Source organism: Lethenteron reissneri, chromosome 27, assembly GCF_015708825.2.
Source record: "Lethenteron reissneri isolate LAM-NWPU_2019-01 chromosome 27, ASM1570882v1, whole genome shotgun sequence".
NCBI lineage: Eukaryota > Metazoa > Chordata > Hyperoartia > Petromyzontiformes > Petromyzontidae > Lethenteron > Lethenteron reissneri.
This window is the reverse complement of record NC_083805.1, coordinates 32,913-54,820: the sequence shown is the minus strand read 5'-3', so window position 1 is coordinate 54,820 and position 21,908 is coordinate 32,913. Positions and strand designations below refer to the sequence as shown.

The following is a 21,908-nucleotide window of genomic DNA, read 5'->3' as shown; positions in this document are numbered from 1 at the left end:
TAGGGTAATGATGAGTTGTTTTTGGGGTACACGATGGGTTTTGTAGGGTAATGATGAGTTGTTTTTGGGGTACACGATGGGTTTTGTAGGGTAAAGATGAGTTGTTTTGGGGTACACGATGGGTTTTGTAGGGTAATGATGAGTTGTTTTGGGATACACGATGGGTTTTGTAGGGTAATGATGAGTTGTTTTGGGGTACACGATGGGTTTTGTAGGGTAATGATGAGTTGTTTTTGGGGTACACGATGGGTTTTGTAGGGTAATGATGAGTTGTTTTGGGGTACACGATGGGTTTTGTAGGGTAATGATGAGTTGTTTTTGGGGTACACGATGGGTTTTGTAGGGTAATGATGAGTTGTTTTGGGATACACGATGGGTTTTGTAGGGTAATGATGAGTTGTTTTGGGGTACACGATGGGTTTTGTAGGTTAATGATGAGTTGTTTTTTGGGTACACGATGGGTTTTGTAGGTTAATGATGAGTTGTTTTTGGGGTACCCAATGCCTCTCCCCGCGTTACCACTACGCCCCCACGAGGTGGCCGCCTGCGTCGACTCCCCTCCTTGCCGCGCCTCCACCGGGGAGAGCTTCCCAGCACCCAGACCTCGACCCCCTTCTCCCTGCGCCGTCTTTGTCTCCCCTGCCTCCAGAGACACCGCAGAGGTGAGACCCTCCCCCTGCCGAGCCCCACAGACCCCGGTTGAACCCCTGAGCCGGGACCCCCGTGACGGTGACACCTTGAGAGGTCAAACGGAGGCCTGCGGCCTAGCTAGGCGGAGTCGTTGGCGCGCCTTTATAAGAGGCGACTTTGAACGGTACATTAATACACTTTCCTACACCTGTAGTTATTGTTAACGATGTACGTGTTTTATATTTTTTAAAATTGTAGAATGGAGTTTATTTTTAAACTAAAGTACGTTGATGCGAATGTTCGGGCCTAGCTTTAAGGCTCGCTCTAGTGCCCTTTTAAACGCCGCTATTAAACCACTGTTACGCCTGGACACGTACGTCAAAGGGGATTGTTTCGTGCCGGGAATGTTGTGCTTATCTATCGTGGGCGTTTATAAATGACCATCAAGCTGGAGTGTAAACATCAAAGGAGTATAAACATCAAGTGAGTGCAGGTCTGAGGGGAATTCTCCCCCCTTATGTCGCGTTACACAACACGGTTTTTAGGCTTAATTAGGCGCAACATCGTCTAAAAGGTCGTCGAGTGTTCATGTTCATGGCAGCGATTGGTTGTGGCGTTTTAAAATGCCAGTGAGCTTTTTAAAACGTTTAAATGTGCTTTATTGCACCTGGTTGAATAATGAATTGCCTCTAAAAATGCTGACGTCTCGCGGGTTACATAAGGGATATAACTTAAATCACTTCCAGCGTGTAAGGGATTCCTGAATCATAGTTATCTTCCGAATCGACACGTTTCAATCATTGTTAATTTTGTCTTGTTTGATGGGCAAGAGTTGTGGAGCCCTAACCGTGATTCTCTAGTAACCACTTAAGGCATTTCCCGTCCATGAGCTGTTTTTTTGCACAAACGTGTTATTGAAACAGCAGTCAAAAGTCGCTTTGCAATAAGATTTAGATTTTTAAAAGTAATTTTCCCATGTGTTAAACTTAAGGGAAACATTGGGTCATCAGCAGTGCTGACCATCAACATTGCAGACCATCAACATTGCAGCTTAGTGGTGATGATGTTAAGAACCTCCCATGCAAGTGTCTCTCTCCATCTGAAATGTTGTTTTTTAATACAACTGCTGTCTCCACAGATGAGATGTTGGGAAAGAAACCCAGGTCCCTCTTGCAAATGAGACTCACCTGGTCTCTTGAGAGAGTGTGTGTGTGTGCAGACGTGTCCGCAAGTCAGGGGGGAACGGTAGCGTAAGGGTTAGCGCGAACCCGGCGACCCGAGTTCGATTCCCGCTCATGGCCAACACCAATGACGGATTATCTTTTTCGGTCCTGGGCTTCCCCTGGGTCGGCTCAGCCTCAAGGGAGTATCTGCTGCTATGTGTAAACATCGCCACTAGGGAGACTAAGGCGGCCGTGCGTGGTGCTGGCAACCCACCCCCTCGTGTGCCGTGCCGGCCTTCATAGGTGCTACTCGCTAACAGCACCTTGCGCCCAACAATCTGTTATGGCTACACAGGGGGGAACTTTGTCCTTGGCCGCTAGTCAGCGTCCATCGGAAGGCTTGTTCATGTGCAGCCCGCTAACAGTGTGTACGACCTACAGCGGGATGTTCATTATCTCGTCTTGTTTGCTTGCAACAGAAGCCATGTGGACACTCCGCCCAGTGCTGAACCTGGGCATCAGGTCGGGTCCCGCGAGCCTGAGTCCAGTGTGCGTCGCACGCCTCAGCGCCGCCGCAGCCCCTGAACAGGTGAGACCCCCCCATGCACCCCCCCCCTCCACCTCTTGATTGTTGCTATTGGCACCTGTCGCCAAATTGCCTGGAACCAGCCCCATCTCATTAGATTTCAGCAGCTAGGTTTGAGCCCGGACAGCGCTTGGAAGGGTCGACCGCCGTGCATAACAGGGTTGTTGCACGGTAGGCAAGAGCGGAGCAGTACGGTCAAAATCCATTCCTGTACTCTACTTATATGCTGCCGCATCTATGCTGCTCCACCACCACTCCACGTTCGCACCTCTGATTAGCACGATTCGCTACGCACGGTGCGAAAGAAGTTCAACAAACATATGTACATCATAGTTGAAGTGCGGTCAAATAATCCCCACGGCCCGCGCTTATTGATGAGGTCCTCATCCAGCGGTGGAGTAACAAAAGTGCTTGTACAGTGTGCGATGTCAACAGTAATGGCGTGCGTGATGTAATGTCCGCGATGTTGTGTCCTGCCCCGCTCAATAAATAAAAACCCTCTGTGTGTTTGTTCGATAGCAAAAGCCGAAGAAAACCAAGTTTGGCCCTCTGAAGGATGAAGACCGCATTTTTACGAACCTCTACGGCCGCCATGACTGGAGGTACTGTCACTGTGGCCTCGATGAAGCGCAGGATACAGCCTCAGCATCCACAACTCAACGCATCCGTCCATAGCACGGTCTCAAAATAAAACACAATACAGTAAAAACCTTGGATTGCGAGTAACTTGGTCTGCGAGTGTTTTGCAAGACAAGCAAAAATTTTAAATAAATATTAATTTGATAAACGAGCGAGGTCTTGCAATACGAGTAGTACGTATACGCTTTGTCTGCCGAGCGTCACGTGATCACAACTGATATACGAGTGCTTTGATATACGAGTGCTTTGGATTACAAACACATTTCCGGAACGAATTATGCTCGCAATCCAAGGTTTTACTGTTTAGCGTATAATTGGCTATGTGCTGTGAAGAACGGTCATTCCTGGAAACGTCGCCTATTATATTTTCGTATCAAGTCACAGTGTTGTTGACAAATGTGTTGATTTATTTTTATTGTTAATTGTGCTCGTGCACCACCTGCCAACGCAGCAGAATCTCTAAATTGTTACAATGCTCTGTGCAGTGTGGCGTAGTTGGACTTGTCCGACTGGATGTAATAGACAGTAACTGCAATAATAACTATACAGGGTGAGCCATAGAATTCCCTCAGTTAATGCTGTGCAGAAACCTTTTTAAAGGTATTTTGAAAAAATGTCCTTGAGCTTCGGCCGCTCCGAGTCTACGTCCGGCAGGGGGCGCTAGAATGGTACGGACGGTGGCCGGCAACCTGCGATTCCTCAAGGTCTGCTTCGTGACGTTTTTGATTAAGGACCATCGTCCCGTATTAACATCCATTGCGGCTCTCGATCAATTGAGTTGTTTACCGAATTCGAAAAAAATGGCCGCTCTTGTTATTTTGGTTGCCGATCCCGTAAGAGCAAAGGCGCGACCATGCTGTGATTTGTCTCGCGTGCGTGCGTGCGTGCGACTGCCGCCAGGCTGAAGGGCGCCATGGCACGGGGAGACTGGTACAAAACGAAGGAGATCCTGCTCAAGGGGCATGAGTGGATCCTCAACGAGGTGAAGGTGTCGGGGCTGCGAGGACGCGGCGGCGCCGGCTTCCCCACCGGCATGAAGTGGGGCTTCATGAACAAGCCCTCCGATGGACGGTAACCAGTGGCATATACGCACGAGACAAAGATGCTGCCCCCGTATCATCATCATCATCACGATCCATGGGCGGATAGCCCGTAGGTGTCCACTGCACATTTTTTTCCTTTCTTTCCACTTTTCTCTGTCTTGAGCCAATATGCCCAGGTAGCGCACATCTTTCTGGTGCGATTCCGCACCAGGTAATAATTTGAGGCTGAGTAGACCGAGAGGAGGCCCAGGACCAGTTCAGATAATCCGTCACTGGTGGTGGCCATGAGCGGGAATTGAACTCGGGTCGCTGGGTTTGTAGCACAACGCCCTAACCGCTAGACTACCGCTCCCCATGGCATATACACACGAGCACACGTGCACGCGTGTGTCAGGCGGGCGCATCTGCATGCACCCAGACAGGCTAGCTCTCACTGTAAACGGAATCCTGGGTGAACATTAGTTTCCCACCCCTGAGAGGCCGTCCTCTAGTAATAACCCTTCCGCTCGTTGTCATTGGTTACCCGCCACGTGACTCGTGTGCTCATGCATCGGGCCATCAACGTGCACGCATGCATCTGCGACTGCGCATCTGGGTAAGAAAATAAAAATTCGTGCAACGTTTCAGGCCCAAGTACCTGGTGGTGAACGCAGATGAGGGCGAGCCCGGCACATGCAAGGATCGAGAGATCATGCGCCACGACCCGCACAAGCTGATCGAGGGCTGCCTGGTGGCGGGACGCGCCATGGGAGCGCGCGCCGCCTATATTTACATCCGCGGCGAGTTCTACAACGAGGCGTCCAACTTACAGGTTTGTGCGTCCCAGCCAACGTATTTACGCCATGGCGGCGTGCGCCATAAACTCCTGCCGGATGGCGGTGGCGTACACCTGCACGCCTCAAATGAACCTCTAACTGTTGCAGGCTATGAACATAATTTTTCCGTATTCTTTTTTTCGTGGTCGGTTCTTACTCTGAAATAACGATAGAATTGTAATCGTACCGTGAAAGTATTTAAGTTGCGCCGTGTTTCTTTAGGATTATCCTTTGCCACAGCTTCGTGCCACGGTCGTGTACCACAATCGCGTGCTGCATCAAACCTCTTAGCACAAAGCTATATTGTGGTCTCACTAGCAAGCACTAGCGGTTCCTGTGTATGTACAGTTTCCGAGTCTGTTCAATAATTCATTTATGTAAGCTCAATGCCAAATTTAAAATGTAATAGTTTTTAAGACTCCTCAATTTTTTTTGTATTTGAAAACGGTTCCATTTTTGTAATATTTAACAGATCAGAAACACAGACACTGATAAAGAACAAGAGACAGAGCGGTGCGTCGATGGATGATTTTGCAAATCGGTGGCTGTTAAGCAAAGTGGGCTTTGGGCAGGACACATCGCTCGGTGAGATTACGGGTGATTGATGAGACCCGTGATGGTGTGGCAGCCGATGGAAAGGACACTCTTTCGAGGAGAACCGCACCACATGATGGAGCTACGAGATCAGTTGATGTGCAGAAGTGAGGACCGTGACAGATGACGATGTTGCTGGGTGCATTGTGGGGCTCCACAGTGGGGAGATGTTATCTCCCTCGTCTGGTATGAAGGAGGTCGTGGGTTCGATCACGACCTTGACATCTGTATATTCAGAGTTTGCGTGTTCTCCCCGTGGTCGCGTGGATTTTTCTCCGGGTCATCCGGTTATTTTTCCTCCACATTTTTAATCAACTTAACACGTTTAGATGAGTTGGCTGTTATACATTTCCACACGAAAACTCACTTCGTGGAACTATAGTTTGTGGCCAGGTCTCTTCTGAAAAAGTGGGCCTTACCTGGTAAAATAAAAATTGTTTAGTGTGTCATTTCCCTGGAATAAATTCCGATTTCAAATGTAACCAAAACTGAATGAAACATATAATTTATTCTCTTCACTGAAGTCTTAACATATCTCTTTTGCACAAGGGATAATCAAAGTTAGTGAATGCTCACCTGCTTAAAACAATGCTGCATTAATGTTTTACTGGTGGTCATTTGTGTGGTAACACACACATAAGCCTGCGGGCATTGATAATGCGAACACGTGTTTTGAGTGCACACAATGCGCGTGGGTGTTTGCGTGTTCACACACGGGCACAAAACTAATCTTGGTTTGATTCCCCGCTATGGGGAATCAAACCAAGATTACCAGCAGCAGGTAAAATCTGAACCTCCTCTGGGCCTTTCCTAGGTTGCACACCTTAAATGAGTACTTGGTGTGTGTGTGTAAACATCAGCATAGGGGAGTCAAATGCGGTCTGGTATTGTTATGTCCACACCACCCCTTAGTGCGCCAGCTTCAGTAGTCGCTCGCCAACATCGGCTGCCCCCGACAGTCTATATGGGCATATTATTTGTCACAGTCGTGCTATCAGTGTCATGTCATGAAACACACATCTATTATTCGGATCTCACACAGAGCAGTGCTCCCCTGTGTTTGTTAGAGAACGTCCCCCTGAAGCGGATCTCGTAGAGCTGCTTCTGAGGTCATTTTGAAGTGAACTCTGATCCATACCAGGATGGGGCAGCGCTTTCTTACCTGCCCTGACACAGAGTGTAATGGTCTTCGCATGATACGCAAAGTGATAGCTTTAAGTCTTGGAGCTGGGAGTTTATCCAAATTAAGTGCAGTAATTAAGTGTGATGGTGGCGGCGGGGGTGGCTGGGTTTTGTGTAGTCATCATAAACTCGCTACCCTAAAGAACCCCTGTCTAATTAAAGAATCGCAGCGGTGCCAGCAGTTCTTTGCTCTGACCTCGACGCATTTCCGTGTGTACCCTCGTCTCGCCGCGTACGCGCGCAGCTCGCGATCAAGGAAGCGTACGAGAAGGGGCTGTTGGGGCACAACGCGTGCGGCTCGGGCTTCGACTTCGACGTGTTCGTGCACCGCGGGGCCGGCGCGTACATTTGCGGCGAGGAGACGGCACTGATCGAGAGCCTGGAGGGCAAGCAGGGCAAGCCGCGTCTCAAGCCTCCCTTCCCCGCCGACGTCGGTGAGCGTTTTAGAGAGTTTATCCGGCCACTGCTATGTAATTGTCCCCGTGGTGATAAGCCACTATGTTGAGCTGCTATCATTTGTACGCCAGGTGGCTTCTGAAAAGTGGCCTTAATCTGCGAAGAGAAAAAATAGTTTCGTTTATTTGTATTTTTTGAAAGTGATTTGTTTACCTTTCCTCTACCTTGCACTTCTATCGTGCTTTTTGTGTTGTTGTTGTAACGTTCTGACCCCGTGCCCCGACTGGACGTCTGAAAATGAGCTTTATAGCTCATCGGATTCCTCCACTACAACTAAGTATTCTGATTATGATTGAGCTCCCGTCAAGCCCATGTGCGAGCCCCTTTGCGAGAGCCCCTGGCTGGGCCGTGCAGGAGAGCGGGAGGCGTGGGCGACGCTGCGCGACGTTCAGCGTGGATTTATGTAACGCCCCGCCACGGCCGCATCTTGAGACGGACGCTGCGCGGAAAAAGGTGTTTGACACGTGCGCCGGCACGCGGCTGCGGTTCTGCCCGTCAGGCGTGTTTGGCTGTCCCACGACGGTTGCTAACGTGGAGACGGTCGCCGTGGCGCCCACCATCTGCCGTCGCGGCGGGGAGTGGTTCGCCGGGTTCGGACGCGAGCGAAACTCCGGGACGAAGCTGTTCAACATCTCGGGCCACGTCAACCACCCGTGCACGGTGGAGGAGGAGATGTCCATCCCGCTGAAGGAGCTCGTCGAGAGACATGCCGGTGCGTCTGTGTGTGTGGACGTGTGTGGTGAGCAGGGAGCGGTGGTTGCAGTGTTTAGCGCCACTGCGCTACGAATCTGGCGACCTGAGTCCGATTCCCGCTCGCGGCCAACACCAGTGACGATTATCTGAACTGGTCCTGGTGTGTCTCCCCTAAGTCGACTCTGGCTTAAAATGATTACCTGGTGCGGTGTGAAAACATTGCTACTCGAGAAACAAAGGCGGCCAGGCGTGGTGCTGGCCACCCACCCCCTCATGTGCTGTGGTGGCCTTTGCAGGTGCTCGCTAACAGCACTTGCCACAAAAGTATGTAAAGACTATACAGGGGATCTTTGTCTTTTTTTTGGTGAGCGGTAGTGTATTGGTTAACGTACTACATTACAAATCTAAATTCTATCTCTGTTCACAGTCAACGTCTTGGGCTTACCCAACGTAGACTCAGCCTTAATTGAGTACCTGGTACGGTGTGTAAACATCTGCCCTGAGAAAATAAACCTGGCCACATCGCCCAGCTGTGTGTGCCATGTTGGGTTCTAATAGGCACCCGCTAACAACAACTGCCCCAGCGGGTCTGTCTGTAAGGCTGGCCTTGACACTGGACTCAACTTACGGCTGGAGGGGCGGGGGGTGGGCCCCAAGGCTGGCCCTCGTTGGTTCTGGCCTTGAATCTAAGACTGCCCTGAATCAGGAAAATTTATGGGACTAGTGAGGGCGGAGAATCATTACACACTCACAAAGCTACTCCCCCGCTCCATGCCTCCACAATGTAAAACACGGGATAGATTTCTAGATCAAATTGTGACCTTGAATCTTGGAAATTAATCAAATCATGTGGGGATTGGGCAGGGATGATGGGGAGATGGGGGGCTGTGGAATGTTTATTCCGCGGGGCACCGCGGTGACGAGACGTTAACTCCCTCGTCTGGTATGGAGAAGGCCCTGGGTTCGATCCTGACCCTGACGCGTGCTGTATATTTGGAACTTGAATGTTTTCTCCCTGCGGTCGCGTGGATTTCTCTCCAGCTCCTCCGGTTTTTGCCTCCACATTTAGAATCGGCATCACACGTTTAGATTATTTGGCTGCTATAAATTACCATACGATAAGCCACTTCGTGTAGCTATCATTTGTGATAGCCAAATTGCTTCTGATAAATATCTAAATATCTCAGTGAGCCTGACCTGGTAAAATAAAAAAAAGTTGTTTCGTTTTTACCACTGGCTCAGGGCGAACAATGGATATGAGCAACCTCTACCCATGAATCGTTACACAACTGACAGCCCTCCCTCCCCATTGCCCCCCTCCCACCATCGTGTCTCTGTGGTGGTAGGCGGAGTGCGTGGCGGCTGGGACAATCTGTTGTGCATCATCCCGGGGGGCTCGTCCACGCCGCTCATCCCTCGTGCCGTGTGCGACGAGGTCCTCATGGACTTCGACGCTCTCGTCGCAGCGCAGACCGGCCTCGGCACGGCCGCTCTCATCGTCATGGACAAGTCGGTACGTCTGTGGTGGTGACGGTGGTGGTGGTGGTGATGACGATGATGGTATTAATGCTGCTCGTGATGATTGTAATGACGGCAATGATGGTGATGACAATGATGATGAAATGGCTTGTTTACTTTGGGGTCTTCACCCACGATACATTGACCACTTCTGCATTTAATTTGGCTTAATTCCACCTTCAGAGAAGCAAAGCTGTCGAGGTTTGTGTGTCATCCGATGACTTTCTGTCCTGTGGCAGGGTGGTTAGAGAGTGCTTAGCCCCCCTACTGTGCGGACCAGAAGTTAGTTGAAGGGATCTCGGGAGGTAGCTCTATGATACCCTCTTCCGTGCGCTATTCTCATGAAAGGTTTCCTCCGTTCGGCTCGGCGAGCGATGCAAATTTATTTTTCTCGTCTCTCAACGCGACGCCGTTGGCACAGTCGTCAGGACACGGCTGGGGTGGGTGGGGGGGAAGGCGACGGAGCGCCAAGTTCTGTGGCTCAGGTGGCCGCGCGTTGTTGCTGGGTTCACAGACGGACGTCGTCAAGGCTATCGCTCGCCTCATGGAGTTCTACAAACACGAGAGCTGTGGGCAGTGCACACCTTGCCGGGAAGGCAAGTGCACGCGCGCCCGCACACGCACGCGCCTGCCCGACAACCGCCATTCGCCACTAAGTGCCGGTGATGTTGCCACGGCACTTGTGCCAGGCTCTGTGCACTTTAAGGCCACATGAAGTGTCGAATGCCCGCTGGCAGGAGGTCACGGCACAGGCCCAGGTGCCATGGGTCGACTGACTGAGATGACTGGTTGATGCACCACCTGTGTCCCCTATTGTGCGAACTTGCTGTATTTTAGCCGCCCAGCCGCATGCACGTTGCGCACACCCACATGGGCACACACGCAGAGGTACACTCGTACGCCAGAGCACGCACAACTTGGTCCGATTCTTAAGCCTGCTGGTGGGTACGATGAAGACCGTGGAATTGTTGAGGACGTTTACAGGAATGATGATGACGATGATGGTGGTGGTGGTGGGGACCACACAGGCACGGGCTGGATGAACACGATGATGTGGCGCCTGGTGGATGGCAATGCGCGGGCCGAGGAGATTGACATGCTGTGGGAGATCAGCAAGCAGATCGAGGGACACACCATCTGCGCGCTGGGCGATGGAGCAGCCTGGCCCGTTCAGGTGATCTCTCGCTCCTTCGTTACATGCCTTTTTTTTCTTATTTCTCCCCACTACTTTTCATTTTCCAAATGTGCTGTTTGCCTGCTCGGTGTTTCTGTCACTATATGAGTGACCACCTCCTCACACTCCCCCTCGCCCCCCCTACCGGCTGGCGTTGATTATGAGGTTCTGTCTGCAGCTGGCGCGTGACTCGTTCGCCTCTCCCCCTCTTCCCTCCCACGCCGCTCTTCCTCAGGGCCTCATCCGTCACTTCCGCCCGGTGCTTGAAACGCGCATCCAGCGCTACCAGGAGGCCGCCGTGCGGAAGGCAGCGTCATCGTCATAACCTCGTCACTGCCACCGCCCTGTTCCCCCTGCACCCCCCATCTCCCCCCCCACCTGGCATGGCAGTCCATCAGCCAGCGGTGGGAGGGGAGGGAGTGGAGAGTTGGGGAGAGGGAGGGAGGGTGGTGGCGCCCGCTTCCAAATTACGGAAAAGCAGAACACCACGCACGAACGCACACGCGCATGCACACGTACGTTGACCCAAATATGCACGATTCCAGGCCCTGGTGGGGAGAACGTGACAGTCGTGTACAGTGGAAAGAGAGAGAGTGACGCCAACGCTTTAGGTTTGCTTTCGCGGATTCTCTCCCGTGCGTGTTTATCCTCTGCTCGTCGACAGTTGCCCCCGCGGTGTGTGTGCGTGTGTCGCGTAAGTAGAGCCGCTAGGGGCACCTTTAATTTCGTGTTCGTTTGGTTTGGGTTTGTTATTGCGGAACGCGCGCCCGGCACAGCTCGGCATGCACGTGCTCCCTGGACGGTAGCGATCGTCCGATTCCATCAGAGTGCCAAGCCGCGACGTAACCCCAACCCGGGTCCAGTCTGCGGTGCCGGGGGCGGTGTCAGCCCCAGGCTACTTTAACTCAGCTCCCTCCACTGCAGCCACTTCACGCCCTGCGGTCGCGTCTGATAAAGAAGTCGCAACCCAAAAAAACAAATGGTTCTTATCTTGTGGACAAAGAGGCCTTTCAGCTGTTGGCAAGCCGTGCGTGGCTTGATCCACCTCGTTCTGTCCGACACCCGAGTTTGGTGGGGGGGGGTTGTTTGGGGTGATTTATGCCCCCCCAAATAGGGGGCCCTGTTCATCCCCTGAGTGATCGTGCAACCTGCTCCTTGGTGACGTGGGGGGGGGGGGGGTGCTTTGTCCGCACGTGGTGATGTTCATCCTTTGGTTATTGACAGCTCTGGACCCTGAGTGCAATAATAAAACGGCGCTTACACACCGGCCCCCTACGCGCGCTGCTCATCCTCTTGGTTTTAGGAAGTTGGTGACCTCGCTCGAAAAAATAAGTCGTTTGTTCCTCGGCAACTTTCTGCTGTTTTGCTCGAAGCAGCTGATGTGTGATCCAGATGCGGGGGAGCGCTTGCTGTTTCAACTGGAGATTCGTCGAATCCTGCGAGTTATTTTTACCTTCTGAAATTGACGATCGGGCAGGTGGGAAGAGGGCTACCCCACGCGGTTGTCTCGCTCTGCAAGGGATCCAAAGGGTTTTTCTTTTTTATCTCCTGGCGTGGCGCCTACGGCATCATCGGCATAACTTTCTGCTGTGACCAGCCATACGCCCGTTTGTCTCATGCCGAAATCCAATGGAATCGTAGTTTACCCTCCCGCCGAATAGAGCGAATGGCAGGTCTTTAAAAAAAATCACATAAATTAGACTTCCCTGCAGTACTGTACGTACAGTGTTTACGGCTGGGTGTCTGCTGTGGATCTGGCCACTCGGAGCGCCCCCTCCCCCCGACCATCGGGACTGCAGAACCTGAAATCGAGCACAAGTGGTCAAGTTCTTGGGTGTTTGGCCATTCTTCACTCGGGTCAGTACATGTTGGTGAAGGGAGGAGCACATGTTGATGTCTCGCCTCGCTGGTACATTCATTTATATAGCGCCCTGCTCGGCACCCTGCACAGGGCGCTTTATGCATCCCCCTATCCCAGGGGACGGCAACCAAAATAACAAGAAGCGCAATTTGTATTCGATTTCGGTGTATGAATTTTTAAAAAAATTCAATGCATGTGAATACGGGGGACGGTCCTTGATTAATCACGTGACAGAGCAATCGTTACGGAGCCGCACGCTGCCAACCCCCTGGCCTATCCATTATAACGCCTCGTATCTTCAAGGTGACGAAGCCTCCTGGCCACGTCCGAGGGGGCGGAGGCCCCTTTGAAGAAGCTGTCGCCACCTCTGCAGTCGTCGTCATCACAACACGGTCGCGCAAATCGGGATTCGGATCTGTACGAGAGCAACAGGAAAAAAAAAGTGGAACAAACAGAAAAAACAAACGAATGTGGGAAGCTGGCCACGTTCAAGAGGCACGTCCATGCCGTGGCTGGGTGGCATGGATTCGTTTTTGTTCTCTGACCACCAAGTTTAAACGGCTCCATTGACCGCAGGCCTGTGGCTGAGATCCGATCGCCCAGCAGCACTGCCCGACGGAGAACATGTGCTATCACGGCGGTAGCAGCAGCAGCAGTCACAGCAGCGATAGTCCGAGGTTGTTGGTGGAGTTGTATGGGAGATGGGGGGGGTGGCGGCATAGGGTTGAGGGAACACAATGCTGTGGGGAGAGGGCGGGGTTGTGGTGGAGGGAGGCGGGGTGGTGGGAGTTGGTGTGTGGGGGGGTGGTCGGCGTTTGTGTAACTGTCCGCACGTGTTCGAGCGTGGTGCGTTGATTTTCCACGTGATTGCGTCTTGTGGCACATGCGCTCGAGTTGGCCTTTGAGACAGTTCTGTGATGATTCCACCCTCCACGGTTGTGTGGGTGCCACGGTGACGAGATGCTATCTTCCCCGACTGGTATACAGAATGCCGTGGGTTGGATCCCGACCCAGACGCCTGTATATTTGCAGTTTGCGTGTGGCTCTCCATGTGATCGCGTGGATTTTTCTCCGGGTCTTCCGCTTTTTTTCTCCTCCACATTTAAAATCAACATCACGCGTTTAGCGGATTTGGCTGCTGTAAATTTCCACTTGATAAGCCGCTTCGTTGAGCTATCATTTGTGGCCAGGTCGCTTCTGAAAAACAGTTGTATAGCTCGGGGTGGACCTTACCTGGTAAAATCTAAATATGTTTAGTTTGATGTAAACTGGCACTCGCCACTGTCGACACGGCCGCTGTCACCGCCAGTAACAATCAATTTAACCTTCCTCACCACCACCTTTATGGTCAGTCATTACACCATAATTGCCACAACAAAAACTTTCCATCACCACGACAAAACGCGGAATCACGAATGATCGCGACTCTTGGGGATCGTCACCGCAATCACTGTCATTGTTTTTCGCCACCAACGCTGCCCCTTTCGCTGCCGTGACAGTTGCCACCACGATCACCGGCACCACCACCACGGTCACTACACTCGGCACCACCCCATCGCCAAGCGGTGGTGCCACGTTCGCCGCTTTTTGTCGCAGAGCTTCACGGTTCGATCCAAGCGGCCGCCCTGATTCAATACTGCGGCCCATGAGGCATACGCGCCGTCTCCTCCACGGTACGTTCAGCGTGCCCGTGGCGTCACGGTACTTGAAGTATGCCTTGTGGCGTCATTTGCAAATGAGGGATGCCGTTGTGTGGCTGCGTCATTGTCCACATTTGAAAGATGAAAAATCGGCATTATTCGATTGGAATCTACTTGGAAAACCACTGTTGTCCTTTCCCCGCACCTATTAGCTACGTACGGTGTGAAAGAAGTTCAACATACATTGCCCCCCCCCCCACCCTTTACTGCGAAATATTGACAGGACCCTCCTGAAAAAGAGTCCTGAGACTGCTGCTGTGTAACTAAGCGTGATACTAAATACACCAACCATCACAGCCACTCCGATCACGATTGGCACCACCACCACCACAGCCTTTCGTACCATAATCTCGACACCACAAACTACCCCCACCACCCAACCACCAAAGACAACGATCCCCGTGTAGCCTTAACAGACTGTTGGGGCAAGTGCTGTTAGCGAGTGGCACATGAAGGCCGAAACGGCACACGAGGGGGTGGGTAGCTAGCACCGCGCCCGACCGCCTTTGTCTCCCTAAGTGACGGTGTTTACACATCTCACCAGGTTCCTATTTTAGGCCGAGTCTACCTAGGAGAAGATGCCCAGCATCGGTTCAGACAATCGTCACCACAAACACCACCTCAATGACGAAGCATCGCGGTCTGCCACCACCACCACCGCCAACCTCGGCACCCTCCTCCCATCGACCCGTCCCCAAGAGGCCCTAGCTCACGTAGGATGTTTGTTACATAAAAAATCGAGGGCACGTGCATCCTGGAAACAACATTTCCGCGAATTGTGGCGCACGCACGCACACGCGCGCGCCCGCGCGCACAGCACACACGTGGCCGCGCGCCTGCGCCACGCACGACACGTGCACGCGCGCGCACGAAGCTCGCTCCCAGTCGAAGATGGGGTCCTCGTTCAGATGAAGGCCAACCCCCACCCACCACCCAACTCGTCCGCTCCCCCCACTCATCCCCCAACACCACCGCCAACCACCTCGCTTCCACCCCCCAGCATCACAACCCCATTCTCGCCTATTGCGGATACGCCGTCCTCAGGGTCATCATTCGTGTCATCTTCATCACGATCGTCATCATCATGGTTCGTGTTACTATTGGCCGGCGTCATCTGTGCCATCATCATAATCACCGTCGTCATTACTGTCCTAATGTGCCATTAGCATCAGTGGCAATGTGTCGTGATTCATACCAGCTTCCGTGCCATCGCCATCCGTTTAATAATAAACAGCAGCATCACGGTATCGTCGTTATCATCACGTGTCATTGCCATAATATTAATTATCCATTAACACGTCAGCATCATTATTACCGTAATCGCCTGCACCATAATTACCACACATTTGTCATTCATATCACCTTCATCCCCCGACTCCACCGTAATCCGAACGGATGAGTGAAACCCATCACACTTCCCCCCTTCACCATAATCATCATCAGCCACGATCAATCCACTGCCGGATGAAGGCCTGCGATGGCATCAGTCCACCCCACGAGCTGATCTCTTCGCTCTATCTCCACACTCGACCACCGGCTACCATCCCTTCTCACAGACACACGCCTTCGTTGTGAAAGGTCCAACGCAGAAGATGCCTGGGGTTTGATCTCCCACGAAGTTGCTCACGGTCCACCCTAAACCGTATCCACTGCACAAACCACGGCGGCAGTGGATGCGTCGTGGTGCGACTGTGCTCATCCAGAACAGAGGCCGTACGACGTGGAACGACGCAATGCCCCGATCCACAAATACGAAGGAGACATCGCAGCGATGATGATGATCCACTACGACCACTCCGCTTGCTCCTGACGCGGTGATATCTGAGCTTGACCACCTCAATGTGACATCGCAGTTGTTGATGTGCATCTACATCAGCATCAGACGTGCGATAGAAGAAGAAGATCCCTTCTATCGACGTGTCCTGCCCACGTGCACCTTCCCTAACAGGCTAGAACGATGCCATTGACCTGAAACATGTTCTCAAACACACGTGTTCATTTTTAACATGTAGGCTTTCGCGACCAATATTATCCATAATACATAATAGAGGGGTTTTTGGGTTATATTGGTCTTGAAAGCCTACGTGTTAAATTACCCATAATACGTGTTTTTTTGGAGGGGGGGGGGGGGTTAGATCGCGTAAATATAAATGTGTCGTTAATCCCGGCGTGCTGCACTAGTAAGAAACTTGCATGAATTGTCTACGGGTGGTGGCGGGTTTAACGACACATTATATATATTTAAAAAACCTCTTCTGCACACGTGCGCCTATTTCTGCGTCTCGGTTGTGACCCCAGGCAGCGTGCAGTCGTCTCGCCTCCCGCTTGGCGCGTCTCTCATCTTCCGTCCCGACCATTGTTGGGTTAACGAGCGTGCCCCTGAAGCCATCTGTCGCGACAGCCAGCGTCGCACCGAAGGCGGAATTTTTTTGTGCTGCGCGTTACTTTTTACCATCGATTTGAGATTTCCAAAAGCACTCAAAACCCCCGCTGGCATCGGCTTCGTTAGCTCGTCGTTTTACAGTCCCGTCAGCTTTTCAACAGCTGTCCACCTACAGATACAAATAACTAAAACAACAGCAACAACAACACATTCGTCAATAGCACGTGCAGCGAAGAAGGACCATTGCCCGAAACGTCGCCTATACAATTCGGTTTACTTTTCGAAGGGCCACAGTGTTATTGACGAATATGTTGAAATTTCTGTTATTTGTGCGCTCACAGGCAACGTGGTATCACCCAAATAATGTTTTCTCGGTGCAAAGACAAAGACCCCTCGTATACCCTTTAATAGACTTGGGCCAAGTGCTGTTAGCGAGCACCTATGAAGGCCGGAACGACACACGAGGGAGTGGGTGGCTAGCGCCACGCCCGGCCGCCTTTGTCTCCCCAGTGGCGATGTTTACACACCACTCCAGGTACTCATTTGAGGCTGAGTCGACCTAGGAGAGGCCCAGGACCGGTTCAGATAATCGTCATCGGTGTTGGCCGTGAGCGGGAATCGAACTCGGGTGGCCGGGTTCGAAGCGCAGCGCGCTAACCGCTACACGACCGCTCCCCACACACACACGGCACGGAGACACACACGCACGGACTCACGTGCACATTCTGCTGAATCGTATTTCGCGAAACGAAACTCACGCGGAGTTCACTGCCGCCAAGCGGGCCGAGGTGCTCGCGCCACGGTGATTCATGGAATCGGCCAGACCCGTGGCGTCTGGCTTTACGATGTTGCGCACGTCTCGTTATTTATTTATTTATTTTAATTGTTGTTATTGCTGCTGCCACGACGTTGCTATCAATGTGGAATGACGGTCGCCTTAATCATCGCTTGTTGTCGTTGTTTGCCCCACTATCTCGCCGTGACGTGGGTGAGTGATTAACAACTCGGGGAGTCAGAGCAGCAGCAACAGCAGGAGCAGGGGACACGTACAGCAGTGCTCTGTGTGAGCCCCCCCCCCCCCAGCTCCTGCAGGAACACACGACTCATTCACTCGCGACCGCCACTCGTGAGATCGACGATGAGCCTCCTCGCCACGCGGGCATATGTCAACACGTGCCACCCCCACCCACCTTTCTACTCACAAGGAGTGGACAGTCTCTAAGGGTCCGTTTGTCAATCCATTGCTGGATGAAGAATCCCCCCCCCCCAATCTCCGTGTAGGTCATACGGAACGGAATGGGGGGGGGGGGCATAATTAGAGTATGTCGCTGCTCTAAATGTCCACGTGATTCTAAGCTGCTTCGTTGGGGCTATCATTTGTGGCCAGGTCGCTTCTGAAATGGATCTTGAAAGAATATAAAAAAATATTAATTACTTTGGTCATCTTAATGATTTTATGATGACGACGACTAGAGAATGGTGCCGATGAGCTGAATTGACCGCAGGCCGATATCGAACTCGTTGTGTTTGGCAGCCGAGTGGCTCGGAGCTTTGCGTCGCACGTGGTGCGGCGAGGCGAGTTACTCGGTCCACCCGTCATGGCTGCCCTGTATTTGCACCACGCGGTATCGTCGAATCAACAACAACAAAAAACCCCGCGCCGTCAATGTTGTTGATCAAAGACTGCGTTTGTTATTATTGTTTCACCTTCAGGGTATTTCTCGGCATGAGCACGGAGTTCGCAACATTGTGTCCCGGCGTTCAGGTCTCGCTCAGCTTCCAGCAGCATCACTGGGATTTTACACCAGCGACTCACCCCCCCCCCCCCCCTCGTGTACCGTGCAGGCCTTCACAGGTGTTCGCTAACAGCACTTACACCGAACGCTATGCTGAAGGCTATACGGGGAATCGGTGTGTGAGTGGTATGTACGTGTGTGTTTTGATTTATGAGTTAGAATTCTATTAAAACTAAATAAAACTATTTTATTTTACCAGCTAAGACCCACTGAGCTATACAGCGTTCTATTTTTTTTTAAAGCGACCTGGCCACAAATGATGGCTCATTGAAGCGCCTTTTCTGCCTCTTGTTGTGTGTGTGTGTTGGGGAGTTTAGCGGTGGGCCCGCGGTTAGCGCACTGCGCTGTGAACTGGGGCAACCCGAGTTCAATTGCCCGCCGCGCAAAACGTCGATTGATATCCGATCGATTATCGATATCTGATCGATATCTGATTCGAGTGACATCTGAACCGGGTCCTGCGTTCCCCATTCACCCACCTTGCACAGACCAGCGTGGTGAAGGACAGCTAATGAACGGCCTTGACCGACACGGCGTGGGAAGCCTTCATCCAGCAGTGGATTGACGCAGGGCTAAACACGCCGTGGTTGTCATCGGTTATAGACGCAGCAATCAAACCGCAGCAGCGTCACTGACGGGGGGGGGGGGGGAGAGACATTGTTTGTGGCACGGGGCGAGCGTCAGTTACCGTGGAATGGTGAGTGAGAGGGGGTGAGTGAGTGCGTGCGTGGGTGAGTAAGTGGGTGATTGAGTTGTGCGGGTGGATGGTTGGCTGAGAGGCGTGTGAGTAATGAGTGCGTGAATAAGTGAGTGAGTGAGAGGGTGGATTATTGGAAGGGTGGATTAGTCGGTGGGGCGAGTGGTTGAAATGGGGGAGGGGTGTATAGGAAAGTGATCAGCTGGTGGGTCGGTGAGTGGGTGATCGAGGGAGGTGGGTGAGCATATGAGCCAGAGAGGGAGTGAGGCCCCGAGTGAGTGCGTGGGTGAGCGAATTGCAGTCGCTAAACGCGAGTCCGTGGGTCGTGTGCGTGGGTCGTGTGCGTGGGTCGTGTGCGTGGGTCGTGTGCGTGGGTCGTGTGCGTGGGTCGTGTGCGTGGGTCGTGTGCGTGGGTCGTGTGCGTGGGTCGTGTGCGTGGGTCGTGTGCGTGGGTCGTGTGCGTGGGTCGTGTGCGTGGGTCGTGTGCGTGGGTCGTGTGCGTGGGTCGTGTGCGTGGGTCGTGTGCGTGGGTCGTGTGCGTGGGTCGTGTGCGTGGGTCGTGTGCGTGGGTCGTGTGCGTGGGTCGTGTGCGTGGGTCGTGTGCGTGGGTCGTGTGCGTGGGTCGTGTCCGTGGGTCGTGTGCGTGGGTCGTGTCCGTGGGTCGTGTGCGTGGGTCGTGTGCGTGGGTCGTGTGCGTGGGTCGTGTGCGTGGGTCGTGTGCGTGGGTCGTGTGCGTGGGTCGTGTGCGTGGGTCGTGTGCGTGGGTCGTGTGCGTGGGTCTTTGATATGAACGCTGCATCCGCCAGTCATCTCAAGTCGGGCAACCCGTGGCACCCGCTGGGTCTGTTCCGTGACCTCCTGACGGCGAGAACTTTGACACTACACGTGGCCCCAAAAAGTGCGCCTAACATGGCACAAGCGCCGCGGTGACATCACCGCCACTTCGTGGTTGTTGTTCTTGTGGGCGGGTGAGTGACTGGGTGAATGTCTGAGTGAGTGACTGGGTGAGTGAGTGACTGGGTGTCTGGCTGAGTGAGTGAGTGAGTGACTGAGTGACTGAGTGAGTGACTTGGTGTCTGGTTGAGTGAGTGACTGGTTGATTGACTGGATGAGTGAGTGTCTGGTTGAGTGAGTGACTGAGTGACTGGTTGAGTGAGTAGCTGGGTGACTGGTTGAGTGAGTGACTGGTTGAGTGAGTGACTGGGTGAGTGAGTGACTGGTTGAGTGACTGAGTGAGTGTCTGGTTGAGTGAGTGTCTGGTTGAGTGACTGGATGGGTGATTATGAGTCCACCCATTCAATAAGCACCCTTAACTCTGGACTCCCCCCCCCCACTTCTCGTGCCCCCCCTTCCCCCGCTGCCCGCCCCCCGCCTCAGGCACCCACTCCTCACCACCTCCTGCCGAGCGAAATTCGAGTCATGGGGCCCCCAGACCCCCGACTCCCCGTGCGTGCCCCCCCCCCCTCTCGCCTCATTACTCCCACGGGACCCCCGCGCCGAGGAAGGGGCGCGAGGAGGGGGGAGGGGGATATTTAATCGGATGAAAACAAAAAAACAAACCTAACACGTGCACACACGTTTCACTAAATTCTGTCATCCATTAACACACAACGCTCACCCCCATCTCGACCCCCATCACGACCCCCATCTCTACCCCTTTATACCCCCCTGTACCCTGAGCCTACCCCACGTGTGCCCCTTTGTATACCCCCCTCTTTTACAGCGTTTTGCCTTTCCACATATCCCTCTGCACCTTTGCATACCCGAAAAACTCCTTCTCAATCGCCTCTTCCCCCTTCGCCTCTCTCCTGTAATACGAGCGCAGCCATAGGCCCCCCGCCCTACCCCCCTCTGCCCCCCCCCTTTCCCTGCCCCCCTGACCCCACCAGCTTCTACCCCCCCACCTTCACCACCACCACAGCCCCCCCCCCACCTTCACCACCACCACAGCCCCCCACCCTCACCCCGTGTTTCCTTTGGCTGCCTCCGCGTCTCTTAGACCCGCGGGGGATGAGACGTGACCGCCCCCCCCCCCCACTCCACCCCTCACCCCCACCCCTCACCCCCACCCCTCACCCCCCACCCCTCACAAAACCCCTCGGAGTCGACTCGATGGGGGGTCTTGGCTCGTCTGTGCCGAATCAACAACAACAGCAGCAGCAACAGCAGTGCCCCCTATCTTTTCTCGCGCGCTCTGTCTCGTCGGGGTCACGTGGAAGGCGCTCGAGTCCAAGGTCAAGAGGTCACCACGGACAACGCCCTCGATTCCACCACTGCACCTCGCCATCTCTCCCTTCCTTCTCACGGATCCATCGGCTGTAAATAGAAATCATCGCTTAGATGAGAGATATAGAGCAACTTTGTGAGTGTCGTTTTAGTTGTAAGTACGTCGCTTTGAGATACTTCAATATGAAAGGCGCTTTATAATAGAGAGATTGTTATTGTACATAATACAGGTTTTGTTGGGTTAGATCGCGTAAACATATATAAATGTGTCGTTAAACCCGCCACCACCCGACACAGCCAATTAGTAAGGGTTGTCACGTGTACAGAACGTGGCCAATTCGTTACTAGTACAGCACGCCGGTAGTGTGTTGGAGAGCCAAGCCACAAGATTTACAATCTCAGGACATTATAATAATTATTATTATAGTCGACACCTTGTGACCCCCAAGATCTGCTGGGTCAGTCTCACCCCCTCCTCACGGAGTCTGACACTCAGCGGGTAGGGGACGGGAGCCCCCTAAATAACCCCCCCCCCCCCTTCCACCTCTCTCTCCGTTCACTGGGACGTTTGTTAGGCATAGCGGTGATGCTGGTGATGATGATGATGCCTAAATGATGACGATGCTTCACTGGTAACAATGGTGATGATGCTCCCCCCCCTGCCCCCCTCGCCTCCCCATCTCGTCTCCCTGCATCTCCCCACCTGTTCCCCAACGACGACGCCGCTGTTGTTCCGCTTGTTTTTCACGGAA

At 53.0% G+C, this 21,908-nt stretch overlaps 1 protein-coding gene across 3 annotated transcripts; it reads left to right on the top strand.

The window, feature by feature from the left end:
* Positions 1–485: 485 nt before the first annotated feature.
* Positions 486–11,662, top strand: LOC133348243 (NADH dehydrogenase [ubiquinone] flavoprotein 1, mitochondrial-like). Of its 3 annotated transcripts, none has more exons than XM_061560956.1 (11): positions 486–662; positions 2,273–2,382; positions 2,899–2,981; positions 3,919–4,089; positions 4,689–4,872; positions 6,897–7,086; positions 7,608–7,820; positions 9,148–9,314; positions 9,834–9,915; positions 10,348–10,493; positions 10,729–11,662. In XM_061560956.1, the coding sequence occupies exons 2-11, from the start codon at positions 2,278–2,280 to the stop codon at positions 10,816–10,818; spliced, it is 1,431 nt and encodes a 476-aa protein (XP_061416940.1). In that variant the 5' UTR covers positions 486–662; positions 2,273–2,277; the 3' UTR covers positions 10,819–11,662. The 3 variants fall into 3 exon arrangements, with proteins under 3 accessions (XP_061416940.1, XP_061416941.1, XP_061416942.1); XM_061560957.1 differs by having other exon boundaries at positions 527–662; positions 2,270–2,382; XM_061560958.1 differs by lacking the exon at positions 486–662 and adding an exon at positions 667–814.
* Positions 11,663–21,908: the final 10,246 nt, after the last annotated feature.